Below are 21,096 nucleotides of genomic sequence, written 5' to 3' on the forward strand. Positions count from 1 at the left end.
TACTTTCTTTAGGAGAATAGTGGAATATAATAGGAAAGTCGATCGTCTTCTATCCACGTACGAGCGTAGATTCCGGACAGAATTGAAGCGATGTTACGAGAAAACAGCTCCTCCAGGCAGCTTTATCCAACGTAGCTCTTTATATAGCGTAGGAAGCGAAGGTATCTTTTGTTTACTCGGCTCTGACGAGTCGAGAACCGCTGACGATTATGGCACAGCTTCGAGGCATGACCTGCGGTCACCTTTTGCGACCCTCCGACCTAACCGATATGCACTTGCTTCCGCAACTTTCTATTCTCTCTCTCTCTCTCTCTCTCTCTCTCTCTCTCTCTCTCTCTCGTCACGAGCGTTTCTCCGTTTCGACCTTGCAAAAATGATTTCTTTCATTTTTCCTCGTCACCTTGTCACGGTTTTATTTACTTGCACGTCTTTGGATCCGCGCGAATTGTACGAGATTTTGACAGGTTTTCATTTTCTCGCACGTTCCTTTCTTTGTTTTTTTAAAGAGGCTTTGTCTTTCCTCGTTCCTCTTTCACAAATACGACCGCAATCGTATTCACGTCGCTAAACTCGTCATCGTCGTCGTCGTCGTCGTCGTCGTCGTCGTCGTTTTAATATCGAGTATCGGACACGCTCGATATATTTATCCTGGAAACGTGTATCCTCGATTCTGTTTACCGTGCGATTGAACGCACATGTTTGGCATACCGCGAAAAAGTTATTTCCTTGCTCCATTGGATCGTGATAACGATCGTAATAACGATAATCATGGCTTAACGTTCGATAGAATATATTTCAAAAGTACGATCTCGCGATACCTTCTGTACCTACTATATATATTCGTATATACTTAACTACGTATCCAAAACATACGTCGACATCGAATTTGTCGAGAGACGAGAAAATTGTGTTAATCCTCTCGTTGGAAATAGTTCTGGCATGAAAAGAAACTTTGCGTGCCAGCTGTGGCTCACATTTCGAGTCTTTTCCATCGGCTTGGAATCTAGCCCTTTCGGTTAATATCGCGGTCAGTAGTTTTGTTAGGGACGTCGGTACTTCATTAGCCAATTATCCTAGACCGTGTAAATTTTGTCGATGCGACACGAAAGAGAAGTACCGGGCGGAGCCTTTCTTCTCGTAGATCCTGATAACGATCCACGTCCGATCGATTTAACGTCGCGCTACTGAAAACGAAAGATCGTCGCGAAAAGGAATTCTCGTTGGTACGTTCTCGCTGTCTTCGTTTTAACGTTTACTCGCGAAGCGGGGCTTTACGAAATGTTTCGCATTGGGAAATGCGAGAAAACGAAAAAAGTTTTTATCACGAGCAACGGTTCGGTCGTAAGTTTTACGCCGGGAGGACAATAGTGAGACGAAAGGTGGAGTAAAAGAAAAGATGGAGCTCGGATGCGAGGGATAAAACGAAGGGCGTGAAATTTGCGAGGACGGTAAGGAATATCGATCGTTTCGATCGAAGGGACAACAAGATATATTTTTCTTTTTTAAACGAGTCTCGCTACGTCTCGAAGTTTCGGCCGGCAAAGACTAACGAGCAAGGAGAAGTAATTTAATGCTCGCCATTCGTCATCCCGCGAAGCACGCTTGCCGCGAGCAGCGTTTAATTACGTCGTTTTGAGAACGGTGTTAAAACGAGAACGGTTTCTTTCACGACGTGTGAGTAGAGGACAACGCGAGAAAAAATGTCGGCGTTCGAAAAAAAGGGTACCGAGTCCGGCGAGAGTACAAATTCGATGAAAAGAGATTAAAACTCGCTCGGGACGATTCGATTGTTATTATTATATTTGGCAGGAGTGGGGAGGGGAGAGGAAACCGATCGACGATTAATACGGGGCAGTGAATCAAAGGAATTTAATTAATTTCGCCGGTCGAATTTAATTTTCTTCTCGACCAACGAAAAAGAGACGCGTTTTCCTCCGAGAGGAAATTCTCGAGAATCGTTTCGCGTTCTCGATCGATTTTCAGCGAGCATCCTTATCGAAATTATCTCGAAATTCTATCAAAGCGACGGCGAAAACGAATTACAAGTTTCCCTTTGCCAAGGCACGTGGCGTAAGCTGGCAAAAGTAAGAGAAAGGAACAACGATTAAGCGGAAGTTTGAAGTCAACTCGTTTCGTACGATCGTCTTTCCACGATCGCGTGAATTTTTCACGGTCAACTTGGATATTTCTCTTACGTGTTATCATCGGTTGTTCGCCGGTGTCTGAGCTATCCACTGCGAGAGTAAATATCTGTCCGCTTCGTCTCTTCCAGGCTTTCGCGAAACTTTAACTTAATAATAGCTGGACAAGCTACTCAAAGCAGCGTAGACGGTCTCTTATTAAAACGTCGGCTCCGTGCACTTCAGAAAATTGATTTAACTCTTAAACAGCCACGCGTTATATACCGCCGTAAGTAGAGTTTGCTGAAATTTTTCATCCGAAAAATAAACGGATATAGAAACTTTCCTTCCTCTCTCGCTCGATCCTTCGTCCTTGTCTGCGAGTGCGAGGAGAACAATGTGTTTAATAATGAGAGAAAAGGAGCAGAGAGGGCGAAAAAGAATAAAACCTTGGTAAAGAGAAAAATGGATGGCAGAGACGCTGCGAGCGTTTTCTCGATAGTCTCTCTTCGAATTACTCCGAGAAATGCCGAGTCCGATTTCTATTCTTTTTCTAAATTCCTAAGGGAGGAAAGAAAGGTCCCTCGTGATGATCGACCTCGGCGCACGATCGTTCTCAACGGATCTTAAAGAATTCGAAAAGGTACGGAGAGACGGTCGAACGTTGTTTCGAGCTTCCCCTAAAGATGTCACCAATTTTTTCCCCCGCTCGTCGATTATACACAATTATCGTAAATCAGGATTCGTACGTTATTATCGTTGTCGTCGTTCTTATCATCTCTCGTATTCCTACAATGGTCCTTCTTTTTCCCTTCCCGCAAATTAGCTTTCAGAGAACCAGCAGCCTTTGTTACGCGTAATTATAATAAATATTAGGTATTACCCGTGGACGTAATGATCAATTAAAGCGTTGTAAAAGGTGAGATTTAATGGGTGCACGAGAGCGAATAATTTATGGATGGCAAGCAACGCGTGCAAATTACGAGTCTTCTACCAAATAGTAGTATCCGAAATGTGCAAAGCGCTCGGATTTGCATAAGCGTCATGCATAATAACTGATATCTGGAAAGTACGTTACGTCGTGTCCTTCCCTTCCCGTTCCTTTTTTTCCAACTGGAAATACGATACGCGTGAAAATGACTTCTCCTCGAGGCGTATCGAAGCGTCGCCAAGCAAGAGCTGGTATTTCCCTGAATCGCGTTACCGGTGGTTTCCTTCCGCGAGGCCGCAGATAAATCCAATTCGATCTATCTCAGGGAAATTGCGTTTCTTAGACGTTCCTCCTATCTGTCCCTCCTCCCGCTCTCTCCTCGTCGAAACTCGATTTTCCAGTAGGAGCTATCTCGGACATCGACTCTCGCGAAAAACAATCGACTATGCAAAAAATGTCGGACTACCAGCCAAGTCTTTCTTTCGAAGCGATCGAATATTCGATTATATTCCTTTTCCAACCCGTAACATTTCCAGTTCCTTTCGCTCGATCGACCGTCAAATCTCCGTCGATTAGATCGAGATTCGTCGAAGCGATGCTACGCATTCGCCCAAGAGATGCCGATGTATCCATCATTTTTAAAAGGTAGACCTATCGATTCGCCGCGAGGAAACAGGGGCGGAGAACGAAGGAGAGGGAAAATCGAGTAGCTACTTGCATCGAGAAAAGGAAAAAACGAATTTGCGAGTAAGGCGATCTCTTGGATGAAGTTCTATTAATTAGCTATTAAGTTGGCTCGTCGAATACTCTCGATCGAAATTATCAAAGGATTTCGAGATTGGCTTTCCACCGTGATTACTCTTGTCTCGTCGTTCGTTTTATTAAAACTTTGCGATGTCCTTCGTACTCGAGCTCGCGAGTTTCTAACTCGTCTACAACAACGGCGTCGACTTTTCTTCGTTAAATTACTACTCGGGGCTCGAATTGTCCTATCTACGCGGAGACGAAGGACGGAGGAGAAAAATGCTTTTGCAAGGATCGTGACTTTCTTTTCCAGTGTCTTCCGTAAACACCTTTGATAAGGGACGAGCAACAGTTAATAGTACTTTACAACGATTTACGAATCGTACAACTTAGATATTACAAAGAGGAGTAAGTCATACTCTTAATCCGCGATTCCTCAATCAATCAAAACGTCGTCTTCCTGAAGAGAAACATACAAAGTATTGTATACTTGAACGTATCGTTGATACTATCGTGCGATTCACCCTTTTTCGACGGATTCGTTTTGCCAACGAACGAGAGAAGCGAGAAGAAGAAGAAGAAGAAGAAGAGAGAAGTACTCTTGTAAATTTTCGATATAACCAAGCTTAAAGTCGGAGCTAGTAAATAGTCTAACGGTAGTTTAGACGTTGACAATCGATAATAAAGTAAAAGAAATAAAAAAGAGAATGGCGAGTGTTGGAAGATAGAAGAAGAAGAAGAAGAAGAAGAAGAAGAGAAAGAAGAAGAAGGACGATGCGAAACGTAAAAGTCCTCTTTGCGACGATCCTTCCGCTTCTCGGCATGCTCGTCGTCTCCGAGGTGCAAGCTTGGAGATTGACGATCGGTCAGAGCGGAACTCGCGGGAGCTCGCTCGACGGAAAGGATGGGAAAAGTAATTTACCAAATCTAACCATTGGTCTGGTAGTGCCGCACACGAATTTTGGTGCGCGCGAGTACACAAAAGCGATCAATCGAGTGGTTAGCAATCTTCACAAAGCAAGGATCAGAGGTCAAACGAGATTTACGTTTCTCGAGAAGTACATTTTTACGCCGCATCAGGTGAAGAGCACTATGCTGAGACTCACGCCAAGTCCTACAGGTAAATCGAAATAATTGTACGTGCGTGAATTGATACGCGAAACAAAAGAAAAGGCCAAAAAAAAAAAAGAGGAAAAGAAAAATGACTCTTTCCCCGATTTTCCTTTTTCCCTTCTAATCCTTCTTTCTCTTCCCTTTTTTTCTCTTTGCCAATGAACAGGAGGAACTTGGTTTCTTTTTCCTTCTCCGTGACATATCCAAAGATCTCCTGACCGACCAATATTTCAGGCTTAACTCACACCAAAACGTGCTCGACGCTTACGAGTTTGCGTCCATGTGTTTATTTACACGTTCCGAGTTACTGTCTCCTGGTATATATGGCGGATGAAATTTCGCTGGGAATTTCACAGCCCTCCTTGTTTCCTCTCTTCCTGTCCTCTCTCTCTCTGTCTCTCTCCATTATGTCTCCTCATAACATTCAGATTCGCGTTTAACGTAAAAGTAGATATAACATGAGTGCTCTTCCTCCCTACGCTGTTCCTTTCCTCCTATTTTACTTCGGATGCCTCTCTTTCTCTCTTTCTTTATCTCTCGATTTTGCCTGACTTTTTTTTATATCCTTATCGTGCGAGGAGTTAGTACAATGCTTCTACATTGACAAATTAAGAACGCACGATCGAGAAATTGTTCGACCGTATCCGGCCGATACACCCTTCCAAGTACGTTCAAAATAGATACCTTGCTACATCGAATACTCTCTCTCTCCCCTTTCTTCTCGGCGATATCGAAATTGCCGTCACGGTTTAAGGCTTTAAGGCTTTATCAAAGAAATCTTTTTTGGAAACAAACTGCGTCTAAGGAAAACTTTCGTATCTACGTATCTACTTGCGCGCGCGAAAAGTTCTTTGATCGTTTTAACGAGAGAAGGAAAGAAGGTGAACTCGTACGAGCGTCGCCGAGAAATTTTTCTTTCGCTAGATTTATTTTCTTTTTCTTCCTCCTCTGAAAAGAGTTAAAACATCCGAGACGAATTAAATAAGGGAAATAAACATAAAGAGGGAAGGCTGGAAGGGATTTAAGAGAGCGACGACGGTATCAAGTTTTACAAGTAGATATTTTAATGCAAAATCCGCGAGCACCGAGGCGAGAATCGGAGGAAAGATGAAACTTTGAAAACTCCTCGACTCGTCGTGTTTTTGCTACACCACGACTAACCATCAATATCTTTGTTGTTACTCGAACAAACTCGAGCGAAAGAAACTGACAACTATGAGGAAACGTGACATTATTATAAGCGTGGGAACGCAAAGTTTTGTCCATCGATATTTCGTCGTCGTTAAGTGCGTTATCCTTCTTCTTCTTCCTGAGGAAAGAAGAAGAGAGAAAGAGGGAGGAACGAACTACGGAATCTCGTTATGTTATGCATTTTTTATCGGGTGACTGCAAAGGGGTGACAAGTTGAGGAGGAGTAGGAGGAGGATAGTAAGAGGGATAGCGAGGATACAAAATAATGACAAAAAACGCCGGATATCCGTTTCAAAGGGAAGGCGAGGAAAACGGTCGATGAAAAGAACGAAAATAGGAAATTGAGCTCGAGAAAATTTCAAGTAACACGACGCGACAAGGATCGGTTGTTACGCGAGGAGGAGTCCCACTGGTCTTATACTTTATCGTAACGATCGATGAAATTTCCTTCCCTCTTAGAAAGATGCAACGGGGGGTAAAGGTAAAATCGGATGGAACGTAACTAGAGAGAACTTACGGTGTCGCGTATTCGTTTTTGAAAATCTCTCGGGAGTTTTTGATTCGCGATCGATCGAATCGAACCGAATCGTTTAAGTACGTAGTAGTATATACGTACCGTCTTTCACGGGGAAAGAAACAAAAGGAAAAAGAGATCGAACGAGTGAACGCTGGCAAAACGTTGGGGTTGAAAGCGGAAAAGAGGTTACTCGGTCATCGCATTCATGGCCTACGTTCGAGACCCTGGATATCGAACTAGTTCCTTCGCTAAAGCTCTCTGAGCGCAAGTTGTTTCTTTTTTTTTCTTCTTCATATTTTTCTCTCCTTTCCTGTACAACTACCGTTACCACTACCGCTACCACACGGAAACGTTTTCCGAAGGAACGTGCGAGGTGTAAGGAAAACTTGTAAAGTCAGCCTAGAATTCCAGTAGAATCGAGTGTGGATTTCTGTTTCAGCGATACTCGATTCTCTCTGCAAGGATTTCCTGTCATTGAACGTATCGGCTATTTTGTATCTGATGAATTACGAACAATACGGCCGTAGCACGGCCAGCGCTCAGTATTTTCTTCAATTGGCCGGTTATCTAGGAATTCCCGTTATTGCTTGGAACGCCGATAATTCTGGACTCGAAAGGGTAAGTAGCTACGGAAACGATACTTCTACTTCTCTCTCTCTCTCTCTCTCTCTCTGTCTCGCTCTCTACCACCCCTACTTGTTTCAGCGAGCTTCGCAGAGCAACCTGCAGCTACAGTTGGCTCCTTCGTTGGAACATCAAACGGCTGCGATGTTGAGTATCTTGGAGCGATACAAATGGCATCAATTCAGCGTAGTCACGTCACAGATCGCGGGCCACGACGATTTTATTCAGGCGGTCAGAGAACGCATTTCCGATATGCAAGATACGTTCAAGTTTAACATATTGAGCGCGGTACAGGTAACGGATGCGAGCGATCTCTTGGAGTTGGTAAACAGCGAGTCAAGAGTGATGTTGCTCTACTCGACTCGAGAGGAGGCAATGCACATACTCAAGGCTGCCGAAGATTACAAGATCACCGGCGAGAATTACGTTTGGGTCGTCACTCAAAGCGTCATAGAAACTCTACAATCGGCCAGTCAGTTCCCGATTGGAATGCTCGGTAAATCAGAGGATCTTTTCTCTTCCTCTTCTTTTTCTCTCGTTGTTTTCTTTTTTTCCTTCCTTCTTCCTTTTTTCTCGATTTCTCGCGCAATCGAGCTCGTCCTCGAGCTCGAATAAACAAAGTTCCTTGATCGTTCTCGCTTCGTTAAAGTTCCGATGATAATAAAAAAGAAAAGGCTAAACGGACGGAGAGGGTCTCTCTTGATTATTCTACGGTTAATAAAACGTATCATGTGGTCGTTGCGTTTAACGGCGTGACATCTACTCCCGCCGAGGGAAATTAAACAAAAGAGCCTGATCTCTCTATAACGTTTTCTCTCTTTCTCTTTATCTTTCTCGTTCTCCTCTCGTCCGAATTCGTACGCTTAGGCGTGCACTTCGATACGAGCAGCGACAGTCTCATCAGCGAGATCAACACAGCTGTCAAAGTTTACGCTTACGCCGTCGAGGACTTTGTAAACGACCCCAAGAACGCGAATTACACTTTGGACACTCAGCTGAGTTGCGAGGGAGCCGGGGAAGCCCGATGGAACACTGGAGACTTATTTTTCAAGTAATCCATCGATATCTGCGCGTATCGTAAGTCTCTTCGAAGGAGCCACAACTTTTCTAAGAAACTTCTTATAACGCAGATATCTGAAAAACGTATCGGTGGAAGGCGATCAAGGGAAGCCAAACGTCGAATTCACTCAAGACGGTGTTCTCAAGGCTGCGGAATTGAAGATTATGAATCTTCGTCCTGGAGTTAGCAAGCAGCTCGTTTGGGAGGAGGTACGTTCCAAAACGACGTCGATATTTTTCATACTAAAAATTCTCGCTTATTCGGTTAATGATATAAAAGTCGGATAATCTCGCTTGATATCGTCGGATCGTTTAAAAGATCTAATGATACTTAGTAGTCGCCAACCGTGTAAATTATCCACGAGAGGTATCCTACGACGAACATGGAAACGTACAATTAAGGGAATCAACCATTTCTATACGCTCGCTGCGAAGCTGAGCCGCGATACGATCTAGCTCGACCGAAAAAAGGTAGAAAAGGGTTTTGTGAGAGACTGAGAGAGAGAGAGAGAGAGAGAGAGAGAGAGAGAGACAGATGCAAAAATACGCGAGCATGTGCGCAGGTGCCAGCAGCTTTCTATTTACAGGAATTCCCAGTACCGTTAATTCGACCTTCTCGTTCGCTTAAACACATTACTCGGACTACTACGTGAAATCCTAGCGATAAATTCATCTGTTGTGTGTGTGTGTGCGCGTGTGGGTGGGGATCAGAATGAGGGAGAGAGAGAGAGAGAGAGAGAGATAAAGAGAGAGCAAAAACAAACGGAAAGTTCTCATTGTCCTAGTCGTAGAAAAAAACCTATTACAAAAGGAAAACACGAGAGTAAGAATAGAAAAGGCGTGTGTATATATATATAACGTGTTCGAACACCGATTGAACGCGATTTTTTGCATATCGATAACAAAAGAGAGAGAAAGAGAGAGAGAGAGAAATCTTGAAACAAAGGGGTGTGTTCCTACAAAGAAAAAGCAACGCGAATGCCGCAGCTTTGCGACCAGGGGAAAGAACAATGGATTTGATGTTTTGTATGGTGACGAACAAAAAGTGAGAAATTTTCGCGTCGGAATCTCTACTTCTACGCTAGATTCCTCTTTATGGATACGTTATATCGACCGGCAAAACGATCATCCGCGTTTCAATTGCGTTGTAAGAAAAAAAAAAAGAGAGAAGAAAAAAAAAGAAATTAAATTAAAAAGAAATAAACAAGAAACAAAAAAGAATAAAAGGAAAAAAAAACTTATAGCCGGGCGAGCGTTGTGTACTTTGAAACTTATCGATCCAACGAATGTTGTCAAAGTTCGCAAACTACGAACGGTGTTCACGCGCGGATATCAATCTCCGAACGGAAACCCGCAAAGCACCCTTCGTTTCGTTTCTAATTAGATCCTCGTCCAGCGTTGACATCAATGCGAATCATATCAACGTTCTGCTCTGTCGTTTAATGGCCAGTAAATGCGTTTCTATCGATCGTATCTACGTCAAGAGAATTTTACTGCTCTTTACGCAGAAATCGAATTAAGGAAACATCATTAACGTTTTGTCTTTTTATATAGGTTCTTTTATTTCCTCTATGAGAAGGAAAGTTCCTCCACTCGGAAAGATTTTAACGCGTTCCCCTTTATTGTTTTATTTCATTTCCATTATTTCTGTCTTTTATTAAATACAAAATAGAGAATATCGTGCTCCTTTCTCATTTTTCACGATATAACTCATATTTCATAACTTTTTAGATTATTTTTGAATTTAAAAAAAGTTCACCTTTCCTCCTCCGAATAACTCGATGTCGATAAAGTGGTATAAAATGAACAATGATGGGAGAAGCAACGGGGTAGTGGAAGTTTGCGAGTTTGTGTGTCGAACATGAAACACGCGCTAATCGTACAAGGTCGAGGCTAGTAATTAATCGGTTATCGGAAATAGCGGACGCTTCGATATTCTCCGTCTCTCTCGCTCTCCATATCGAGAGGGAGTAGCGTTTGCACGTCGATCGTTGCCTAGTATGGACGTCTAATTAGCGGAATTGTTCGAATTGCGAGTAGAGAGAGAGAGAGAGAGAGAGGGGGAGAGAGTACGAGAAAACATCTCTTGTTCCGCAAAATAGTATTCGCTAATTACGGAAGCATCTCGATCGTCCTCACTGTCGTTTCTTTTTTCTTCTCTCCAACAATTTTCTTCTCCATTTTTAAAAATGCATGAATCGATTTAGAGATCTAAATCGTCGTCGGTTTTTGGTTCGCGCGACGATGAATATTTACGAGACTATTAGAACCCAGCTAGCTATCATTCGCATTTCTGAAAATTCATGGATTCTGATGCGACGAGTTAATATACGGTAGAATAAATCGACGACTTAACTAGAAGGTTTTACGATGATTTTAAGATTGCCGCGCACCTTTTGCCGTTGGCTAGCAGTCATCAAAGAGATGTATAGGTAAATGAGATGGATAGAGAGAGAGAGAGAGAGAGAGAGAGAGAGACAGGGAGATAGATAGATAGAAGGAGATAGATTAGACGTTCTTCCGGCTTTTCACGAAGCAACTTACTACGAATAATACGGATCATTAATATGGAAACTTTTCCTTCTGTCCCGACGAACTATCATCGTGGAGAGAGGGAAAGTAGAAAGTTTGAGCCATGGGCTAGACTCCCCTTCGATAAACGTACTTTAAATAAAAATCGGTAGACTTTGATGGATCGAAGGAAAGTTAACGGTTAAGCAAAGTTAGGCGATGACGGTGGCCTAATCTCATTGAGAATGTAATTAAAACGTCGTGGTAAAAGGGCGAGTAAATAGGAAAATTCAATGTTTCTCGTGCTTACCCTCATAAAATACGTAGTCGGTCTACTTCTCTAGCAGATAGGACGTCGACGCTCTTAATTACGTCGTCGTCACGTTCGACGTTATTTCGATTAATCTCAAACTCGCGTCCACCGTTGACGTTTCCGGTCGGGTTAAAAGCTTTTCTCTCTCTCTCTCTCTCTCTCTCTCTCTCTCTCTCTCTCTCTCTTCTTATTTGCAGGATGTCTCGTCGGTAGAAAATGAAATACAAAAACTTACTCAACTTTTCATTTTCACATGGAAACGAAATGAGATCCTTCTACTTTCCATATTATCACCATTATCACGCCGCTTTCTCTTTCATATACGAGATAAAAACGGACGAAGCGTTGGTAGTGCTGGTAAATCCCTTTTGGCGAACGTCCGTCAACTTGGTGTCAGTGCTTAAATGAAAAAATTCACTGTCGATGAGAAGTATGTGTGCGTGTGTCCGCGGCAAATATATCCACACAGACAGAGGCGGAGGTACATGCGTGTTCATGAATTTTCATGACGAAACATTCTGGCTCGTCGAGCTTTCAAGGAATATCGACTTCCAATAGACGTGTGTCGAACGATCGTCCCGCAACGATCTCGTTGCGTCCGAGAAGATGAAGGAGAAAGAAGACGCGATCCTTCCATCGATATATCACTCTTTCGCATATTCGAGGCCTAACTCTGTTTCCAGAACGATCCCTTTAACCGCGTATATCCATTCCGTCGCATAACAAATTCCATGCGTTTTCAACGTGCTATCGTCGAACGTGTCTTTTATCGTCGAATTTCAATCCGTTTTGCGTTGGTCTCTCTTTCCCGATCCGAGACGTAGACCCTTATCCATTTACAGAGGAGGATTCGTTCTTTGATTTTCGAGCAACGGATTCTCGAGCGACAGTCGTTTAACCTTCCAAGTGGACCCGCTTGAAATTTGCACGAGGTAGAATATTGAAATCCGAGGATCGTACGTACGTAGGACATATCTGCCATACGTATACAAGCCATTTCGAGTGTGCGCATAAATTATATTCCGACGGTGTGGAACGTATTCGTATTTCATTAACCGACTCGACGAGATACGAGGTTTGTTTAACCCCTCGCCTCAACGAGGAATGTCTCGAACGAATGGACTTTAATTTTTTCTTCTCTCTCTCTCTCTCTTTCTTTCTCTTTCTTTTTTTATCTCGATAGATCGGCGTTTGGAAGTCCTGGGAAAAGGAAGGTCTCGACATAAAGGACATCGTTTGGCCGGGTAACACGCACACGCCGCCACAAGGAGTACCGGAAAAGTTTAATTTGAAGATAACGTTTCTCGAGGAACCACCGTACATCAATCTCGCTCCGCCCGATCCCGTCAGTGGGAAATGTCTAATGGATCGTGGCGTTCATTGTCGAGTAGCCAAGGAATCGGACATGAGCGAGTAAGTGCGACAATTTTTACGAAAGTTCATGCAACTCTGTTTCGTCCTTCTCCCTTCCTTCCTTTTTATCCATCCGTCCGATCGTCGAGCCATCTCGTCGTCTTTATTTTTTTCAGATTCTCTCGTCTAGGTAGACAACGTTTTATGCGATTTTAAATCGAGAACACGGAGAAAGATTTTCCCTGCTTTTGGGTTCTCGCGTAAATCGAGGCCGCGCGATGCATAGGGTAAAAGGTGTAAAGGCTTTTTTGATATTTCAAAAGGCTGGTCGATTCGCCTGACTCTGCCGCCTTGGGATACGGATAAAGAGCTAGGGCCTGTAAGAGTTTATACGAAATTAAGAGGGACGCGGAGGAGCCTTTGAGAACGACCCGAGCGCGGGAAAGGAGGAGAGTTTGAGTTTGAACGTAATAATAGCGTTCGACCGAGAGATAGAGATAGAGAGAGAGAGAGAGGAAGAGAATGAGAGTGATAAAGAGAAAGAGAGGAGCCGTATAGGCTAACAAAGTCACCGATAGACGAGTCCATCGGGAACAACACGTTAAACTTTGAAAATTGCCTCGATTAGAAAAAATATATCGGAGGAAAAGTTCCAATGAAAATATTTGATGATCGAGGGATAGGAAAAATAAAACGAACGTTCGCATCGCGTTAACGGACAACATCGATACGATGTAAATCGACGATTCCTATCGATTTCTTTCTTTTTGTTAAACGAGAACGCGCGCACGGTTTGTTATCTTTTCGTTTGTTATACATTGACTCCGCGTCATTTAATCTTCTCCGACGCGAACCAATTTTAACGGATGCCTTTCGTTTGTTCAAACTCTAAACGAGTGCAAATATTTTCATTAAAACAGTGTTATGCACTTTTACCTTTAATTAGAATTTATAACGTACGTTGGTATTACATATTACATAAACGCACACGTACCTAGAAAGAGACGGATATACGCTAACTCGAAACTTTTTGAAAGTTGCGACGGGATACGTGCGAAAATTATTTTACGTTAGTTTTAACGCCAAAGAAAGATCTACCGCGATTACGAGGAATAGTTTTCGATGTCGCGGAATCACCGGAAGAATCTCGCGAGTTCTCGTTCCTTCAAAAGCTCCTCTTCTCGCGTTCTAACTTCAAACTATTTCCGGCTTTTAGCGGCTCTATGTAACGAGCCTCGAGAGATCCTTCGAAGCTCGTTATCGTCTGAGACGGTGGAACGAAGAGAGAGAGAGAGAGAGGGAGAGAGAGAGAGAGAGAGAGAGAGATGAGAACAAAGGAACGAGCCTTTGCTTAAAGAAAATCGAACGTCGAAGCGACGTTTTTTTCAACATTTTTTCGTCTCGAATGAAGAAGAAAAATGACGGGAAGGTTGAGCGAACGTTTTTATTTTCTCTCCGCTCTTTCCTTCTTAGCTTTTCGAAATAAGCGGTATCCCAAGGGAATCAACGGTCGTCCTCTAAGTTAGGGGACGCAACCCCAAGCGAGTAATCCGCATGGCAGAGAAGGTTCCCCAAACGCGTTAGCTGGCATCATCCTCGTACATTAACCTACAAACCAAAACCTTTATCCGTACTTTTCCTTTCTATTTCTCTTCTCTTTTCGTTTATGCCGTTAACGTGCCGGAACGACAAAGCGAAAGCTTGCCTTATCTGCGCGGAATAGAATGCATTTTCGGAAAATCCTCAACCGATTTAACCGTCCGCGTCGCGAATCCACCGGTTGAAAGAGAAAGAGAAAAACGCGCGATATAAATATTCCTTTTACGACGGATTGTTATCGATGACTATGAAATTAAAGTACTCGGTCGCAAACGGTATCTCATAATTAAGCGAATTAATCGAATTATACAGGTGTTACCGTTGAAACTGGGTTCTTCCTCGATGTTTCAGTACGCTCGACTTATTAACGAATTAATTTTTACTTTCCTCTCCCTCCCTCTCCTAGAATACACCGCGCGTGATCGCGTGCGAGATTTATTCCGCGACCCGATATAAGTTTTCAACATTTAGTAAAATGGCACATTTTTCTCGCATTCGAGCATTTCCTTTTTATTTATGAACGTTCTACGAGCGGCAATAAGCGTCGCTATGGATCTTTACGCGTCTATCTTGGTTACGGCCTGTATTTCGCCAATGGGTCCGTGTAATTCGAGCGATACTACCGATGCAAATGTAAGCTTTAAATCGCTCCTTTTTCCTCTCTCCCTTCTCCCATCATCCTTTTAAAATACGACTGCCGTATACTTTTCTTCCACGTTATCACGCGTTTTACTACGAGTAATGGCTTCTGCTACTTTACTTATAAGTAACTACCTACTTATGTATGCACACGGATATAGCGAGATTCGTTAAGCGCTTTGCAACAAATTATTTACGAGCGACTAACTTTTTCTCGTTTTTCTATTTTCAACCTTTTACTCGAGAGAGTAGTAGTTTCTATATCAATTGAACAAACAAAGTTGCCAATAACTTTAAAGAACGAAAGATAAATTCTGTCGTTAATTGCCCGTTAGATACTCAATAACTCTCATTATTTTCCTTTAAAGTTCGTCGTCGAAAAGAATCGTTCGAAACGAATCATTTTTAACGAAATCATTTCGTTTGCGATAAAGTTATGCGTGAATTTCGTTATCGATACGTAACGAGCGAACGGTATCTCTCGCGAAACGATCATTTTTTGTCGATTTACGAGCGACCGCTGATTTTACAAATACAAGCAAGATTATAAAGATTGACGTTAAACGAGGAAATATCGATTTATAAATTTTGCAAAGTAAATTAACGTGCGTTCGCACCTTGATATCGGGATGAATTTGGCTGGTTACAGGATGGACATTCAGTCGGCTCAAAAAAACGGAAGTTTTTATCAATGCTGCAGCGGATTTTGCATCGATCTACTTCAAAAATTTTCCGAGGAAATAGGCTTCACGTACGAGTTGGCTAGGGTGGAGGACGGGAAGTGGGGTACGCTCGAGGTAACGAATTTTAAAAGCAGAGATCAACCTTGACGGCGTCGACCACGAGATAATTCCCTTTTCAATTTTTCCTTTTCGACCACTTTCTATTCCTTTAGAACGGGAAGTGGAATGGTCTTATAGCGGATTTGGTTAACCGGAAGACCGACATGGTAATGACGTCCTTGATGATAAATTCCGAAAGAGAGGCAGTCGTGGACTTTACCGTTCCTTACATGGAAACCGGAATAGCCATCGTTGTTGCGAAACGAACTGGAATAATATCACCCACAGCTTTCCTGGGTGAGTTCATCTCGATTCGCAATACTTTCCTTCGTTTTTAACAGCGCAATCTACCGATCTGTAATTATACGTACGGTAGAGCACAAACGTTACATCTCTTTCTCTTCGTAATCGTGATTTCAAGAAGAAGAAGAGAAGAAAGAAAAAGAAACGTATACTTTCAGAGCCATTCGACACGGCTTCCTGGATGTTGGTGGGAATCGTCGCGATCCACACCGCGACGGTAATGATACTCTTTTTCGAATGGTTGTCACCGTCCGGTTTCGACATGAAGGTAAAGCCTTCGGTCGCTCCGCAGAAACTGGTACCTTTAATTTTTGCTTCTTATCGTTCTTATTATTATTGTACATATTTTTTGTCTCCACCCCTTCGCACGAACTTTCTCTCTCTCTCTCTCTCTATGTTTCAAAGCCGTCCTCTCGCACAGCGCCCGTCTCGTCTAACTCTAATCGACTTAGAATCGACCTGTGTGTGCAACTACTGCGTATAACGTCCTCGTTTCTTTTTGCATGTCCACGATACACCACTCCTATTATTATAATAATTGTTATTATTATTTGTATTATCGTTACTGTAAACGCTGATAGTCGGAACAGATATGCCTCTTTTAACGCTTGCCGTCTCTCTCGCTCGACCATGCGAAGCAAATTCGCACGAATGAAAGATTCTCTCTTTCGTCTTTCCGACGTGTAGAAAAATCCATCGCCGAATCATCGCTTTTCGTTTTGCCGCACTTACTGGTTGGTCTGGGCGGTACTGTTCCAAGCAGCCGTCCATATCGATTCTCCGAGAGGATTTACAGCCAGGTTCGTGAAACTACAAATAATCGAAATCCCTTCGGTCGTTCGACCGATGAAATGAACGCAATTACGCAAACAGATTCATGACGAACGTTTGGGCGTTATTCGCCGTGGTCTTCCTCGCCATTTACACTGCCAACTTGGCTGCCTTCATGATAACGAGGGAGGAGTTTCACGAGTTCTCCGGTGTCGACGATTATCGACTGGCCAAACCGTGGTCGCACAAGCCCATGTTCAAATTTGGCACCATACCTTGGAGTCATACCGACAGCACACTGGCTAAATACTTTAAGGATATGCACGCTTACATGAAGAGCTTTAACAAGAGCAGCGTGGCGGAGGGAATCGAGGCTGTCATTAGCGGGTGAGTTCAAACCATCTACCAAAGTTTTCGACGTTCTCGAGACTTTCTTGTATGGGAAAAGATAAACAAAAAAAGAAAGAAAAAAGAAATCACAAATTCGTACGCGAGTTTACCGAAAAAGAAGCGTCAAACTTTCGCGAAACTTTTTCGTCCTTCGTTATCTTCCTATTGAATATCTGAAAAATGTCGAACAACTTTTTGTCGCGCAGCGAAATGGACGCATTCATATACGACGGAACCGTCCTCGACTATTTGGTGGCTCAGGACGAAGATTGCAGATTGCTCACGGTTGGATCCTGGTACGCCATGACGGGATACGGCTTGGCCTTTTCCAGAAATTCCAAATATTTGCAAATGTTCAACAAACGTTTGCTCGATTATCGAGACAACGGTAAGGACGTTTCTAAACTATAATTTTCCCAATGACTCTACATGTGTGATCGACGACAACAGGTGATCTCGAGCGTTTGAGACGCTTTTGGATGACGGGCACTTGTAAACCGGGAAAAGAGGTTCAGAAAAGTAGCGACCCTCTGGCTCTCGAACAATTTTTAAGCGCATTCCTATTGTTAATGATGGGAATTCTCCTCGCAGCCGTCTTCCTTCTCCTCGAACATCTCTATTTCAAATACGTGAGGCAGCACTTGGCCAAGAGCGATGGCGGTGGATGCTGCGCTCTTTTCAGCTTGGTAATCTCTTCTTCTTCTAAACCTACTTATATTTTATCGACGTGTGCGCGCGTGTAAGAGAAAGAAAGAGAACGAACTTAACCGAGACGAACTTTACTTCGAAGAGCATGGGAAAATCTTTGACCTTTCGCGGCGCGGTCTACGAGGCACAGGACATACTGAGACATCACAGATGCAGAGATCCAATTTGCGACACTCACTTATGGAAAGTGAAGCACGAGTTGGACATGGCCAGGATCAGGATACGACAACTCGAGAAGGATCTCGAGGCCCATGGAATAAAGCCCAGTCAGACCAAGTACGTCTTACGTTGCTACCACCTAGTTGTACCTAACTCGATTCTCTCTCTCTCTCTCTCTCTCTCTCTCTCTCTATCAATCTATCTACTTCTATCTTTACTTCTATCTTACTCCGTCTATCCTAAGAAGGAAAATCCACTCGGCAGTTACCCGTATCGAGTATTTGCATTGCGATCAAGCAAGGACTTCTCCAACGAACGAGTCGAGAGTAGATCTTTGCTATGCTTCGTTCCGCTTCGATCCATCTCTCTCTCTCTCTCTCTCTTTCTATCCCTTCTCATCTATCTCTCTTTGCTATCCAACCCTTTCCGGCCCTGCTTGGTTATGGTTCAGGAAGCTCCTTTTCCGATCGCACTTCGGACAAAAGCTTTCGTTGTCGAATCCCGCAAAATTCCTTCTTTCAATCGACGATCGGTTGACCTTTCTCTCTTTATCCTCGTCCAAATCGTATCCCTTTTTCCCCTTTGGATTTTAATGCTTCCTACCTTTCCCTGTATAATCTATCTACTTAGACTCCATACGTACGCGATAGAAAGGTCGATCGACGTTTACTTTTCTCCTTTTACTTTTCTCTTCTTTCGTCAGTTTTCTTTGCTTTCTAATATACCGTATATATATATATATTTTTTTGTAGAATGATATTTGAAGGCTTTTTATCTATCGACAGTACATCGAGTCTTTGCTCTTAATGCTTTTTCTATTCACTTTCAATTCTTCGAACCAATTCTCTCTATCCGTACATATTTAAACGTAAAGCAAAATTTAATCCCCGTATATTATTTATCATCTACGCATGTAATCTCTCACAGTAAAAATTGATTTCCACATTGTTTCTAGTTCGAGAGTTAAAAGAAAAAAGAACGATTAAAAAGAAAATATATACATATATATATATTTATATATTTCACTCTCGTCTCACTATTCTGCTCAATACTTTGCTCGCACCAGCATGCACGCGCGTCTTTTCCAATATCTCCGATTTTCTTGAAGTATTTACGTACGTATATACTTACTCACGCACGTTTTTATCCAAATACATAAAGAAACGTGTAACTTTAAAGATCTTACTCGGGAAGTAATAAGAAAAGTTTTCTGTCAGCCTAAAGGAAAAAAAAAATATTCACAAAAAACAGAAAAGAAAAAGAAAGAAAAACAATAAATAAATAAAAGACAGCGGGCGAATCGTAGCATTAACTTTTTAAAACGACTATCTCGAAAGACGCGATCTTCTTCGTCGAATTTCATCGATCACGGTTCGACGGATAAACGCATCGCTGCGTGTCAGCCCAAATACTTTTTTTACTTTCGCGAAAACTAATAGAATTCGAGTATCGAGTTCGATGCAATCGATGAAACAACGAAGGTTTACGAGATAGAAAAGGAGTCAGCTTGAAAACGGAAAAAGAGTTCTTTGAGGGACGATGGGAGGAATGGCGGTAAACGGTAGTGCGAAATATAATGGAAAGGAAAAACTTTTCTACTTGCGATTTGAAAACTTTTCTTACGCGGATAGTTTTCAAAAAGAATCGAGATTATCCGTGTTGGCCGTCGAATCGCTTCTTTTCTCGCGTCTGTATTTTTCGTTTTCTAGATCGAAAGAGAGAATTCGCGATTGAAATATTCTTTGAAGGACCGATATAGAACGAACGAACGAACGAACGAACGAAGATAGGGACGGAGAGAGAAGTTTGATAAGTCGGCAAACGATAAGGACGATCGAGAACGCGTACGAACTTATCTCGCATGAATCTGGTTCGGATTGGCGAGGAAAACTTTTATCGAGTCAAATTTAACGCGGTATCGCAAGACGATAGTCAAAGATATTGAAAAGGAATCGACGAGGAGATGCGATCTATTTCACTGATGATGATGAAAAGAGATCTGGCGCAATATCCTGGCACATATCCTGGCACGTCGGCTTTTTTAAAGGAGGAAAACCGGAAGTCTGGCCTGGTTGCGAGGATGCTTTCAAAGTTCGGACCGGCATCGACATCCGGAACCATTGACGGTCGAAGCGCCGCATCCGCTACCGCCATACTTCGATTCGTAAGTCAGCTATGACCAAAAAAAAAGAAAAATGCAACAATCTAAAACATTGAAAAAAAAAAGAAAGAAAGAAAAGAAAAAGAGATCGGAATGAAAAAAAAAATAAACCTAAGGACGTAAAGTGACGTAGGAACGCTCCGCGAACTATTTTTTTTTTCTTTTTTCCATCATTTTTTCTTCTCTCGCGATCACTGCTTTTATCGCAAAACCGAAGATCCATAAGGACAGTTCCTACGTTACCGACGACGACGAGTCTCGGACGTGCGTTGCGAACACGATCGCGGGGTATATCTTTTCTTCGAACGTTCGACGAATGCTATCGAAAGAAAAAAGGCTGCGTATTTTTTTGAGAAAATCCGTGTTCCGATCCCAACGTCCTCCGAGACTCGACCGACGCGTGCAGATCGTAAGCGAGGAAAAAAAAGAAGCTCGATCATAGATTAGCCGCTTTGCTTGTAGATTAGATCTTGTGAGTATACGCATTCGAATTTTATCTCATATATACACATATATACATATATGTACACATGCACACACACATACACACACGACCATCACACATACATATTTATTCGTCTCTTCGTACTTTAAACTACACATACTTTACACTTCGATGTGCTCGAAAGCATGAGGCATGCCAGTTAAAAGTGAAAAATTCGAAATCGGAGAGAGTAATAACGAATCGACGTTTAGAAGAGATCCGTTCCGTTTCGTTTATTCGCCAAATGGATCAAAAATGTATCGTCGCTCGTTGGAGCGTGCAATTTGCGTATGTGTATGCGTGTGTGCGTGCGTGCCAAAAACGGACTGCGGGAAGAAAGTAAGAAAAAAAAAAAAACAAAACAAAACAAAAGGAAAAGTACGTCCAAGATCTCGTTCGACGATCGTCCTCAATTTTGTCATCTTTTTTCTCGCAAACAGATTCATCGACGCGGTCGAGGTTGCCAGGCCGAGAGACATGAGCACTAACCACGTTGTAAGCACCGAATACGCGGAAACCTTTTTACCGACGGAGATTTACAGGTTGGTCAACAATACCTTTTTCTATTACTTTCTATTTTTTACTAAACTTTTTCATTAAATTTAATCGTTCTCATTTCGCTTT

General features: G+C 42.6%; 1 protein-coding gene across 10 annotated transcripts in view; it reads left to right on the forward strand.

Annotated features, from left to right (window-relative positions):
- LOC127063881 (glutamate receptor ionotropic, NMDA 2B) overlaps window positions 1-21,096 on the forward strand; it is a 64,272-nt gene that overhangs the window by 37,967 nt on the left and 5,209 nt on the right. For 2 of the 10 annotated variants that reach the window (XM_050994151.1, XM_050994159.1), the window contains 15 exons: window positions 7,056-7,234; window positions 7,322-7,736; window positions 8,108-8,291; window positions 8,371-8,509; window positions 12,307-12,536; window positions 15,364-15,511; window positions 15,610-15,793; window positions 15,958-16,097; window positions 16,487-16,599; window positions 16,673-16,957; window positions 17,167-17,348; window positions 17,411-17,646; window positions 17,751-17,944; window positions 19,875-19,991; window positions 20,913-21,014. In XM_050994151.1, coding sequence (XP_050850108.1) covers window positions 7,056-7,234; window positions 7,322-7,736; window positions 8,108-8,291; window positions 8,371-8,509; window positions 12,307-12,536; window positions 15,364-15,511; window positions 15,610-15,793; window positions 15,958-16,097; window positions 16,487-16,599; window positions 16,673-16,957; window positions 17,167-17,348; window positions 17,411-17,646; window positions 17,751-17,944; window positions 19,875-19,991; window positions 20,913-21,014 — 2,848 coding nt within the window. Of the gene's footprint in view, window positions 1-1,823; window positions 4,916-6,725; window positions 6,992-7,055; window positions 7,235-7,321; window positions 7,737-8,107; window positions 8,292-8,370; window positions 8,510-12,306; window positions 12,537-15,363; window positions 15,512-15,609; window positions 15,794-15,957; window positions 16,098-16,486; window positions 16,600-16,672; window positions 16,958-17,166; window positions 17,349-17,410; window positions 17,647-17,750; window positions 17,945-19,536; window positions 19,992-20,912; window positions 21,015-21,096 lie in introns of those variants that run through there. The other 8 variants (XM_050994155.1, XM_050994157.1, XM_050994156.1 and 5 more) reach the window with 8 other exon arrangements.

The sequence above is a fragment of the Vespula vulgaris genome, chromosome 5, assembly GCF_905475345.1.
Source record: "Vespula vulgaris chromosome 5, iyVesVulg1.1, whole genome shotgun sequence".
Classification (NCBI taxonomy): domain Eukaryota; kingdom Metazoa; phylum Arthropoda; class Insecta; order Hymenoptera; family Vespidae; genus Vespula; species Vespula vulgaris.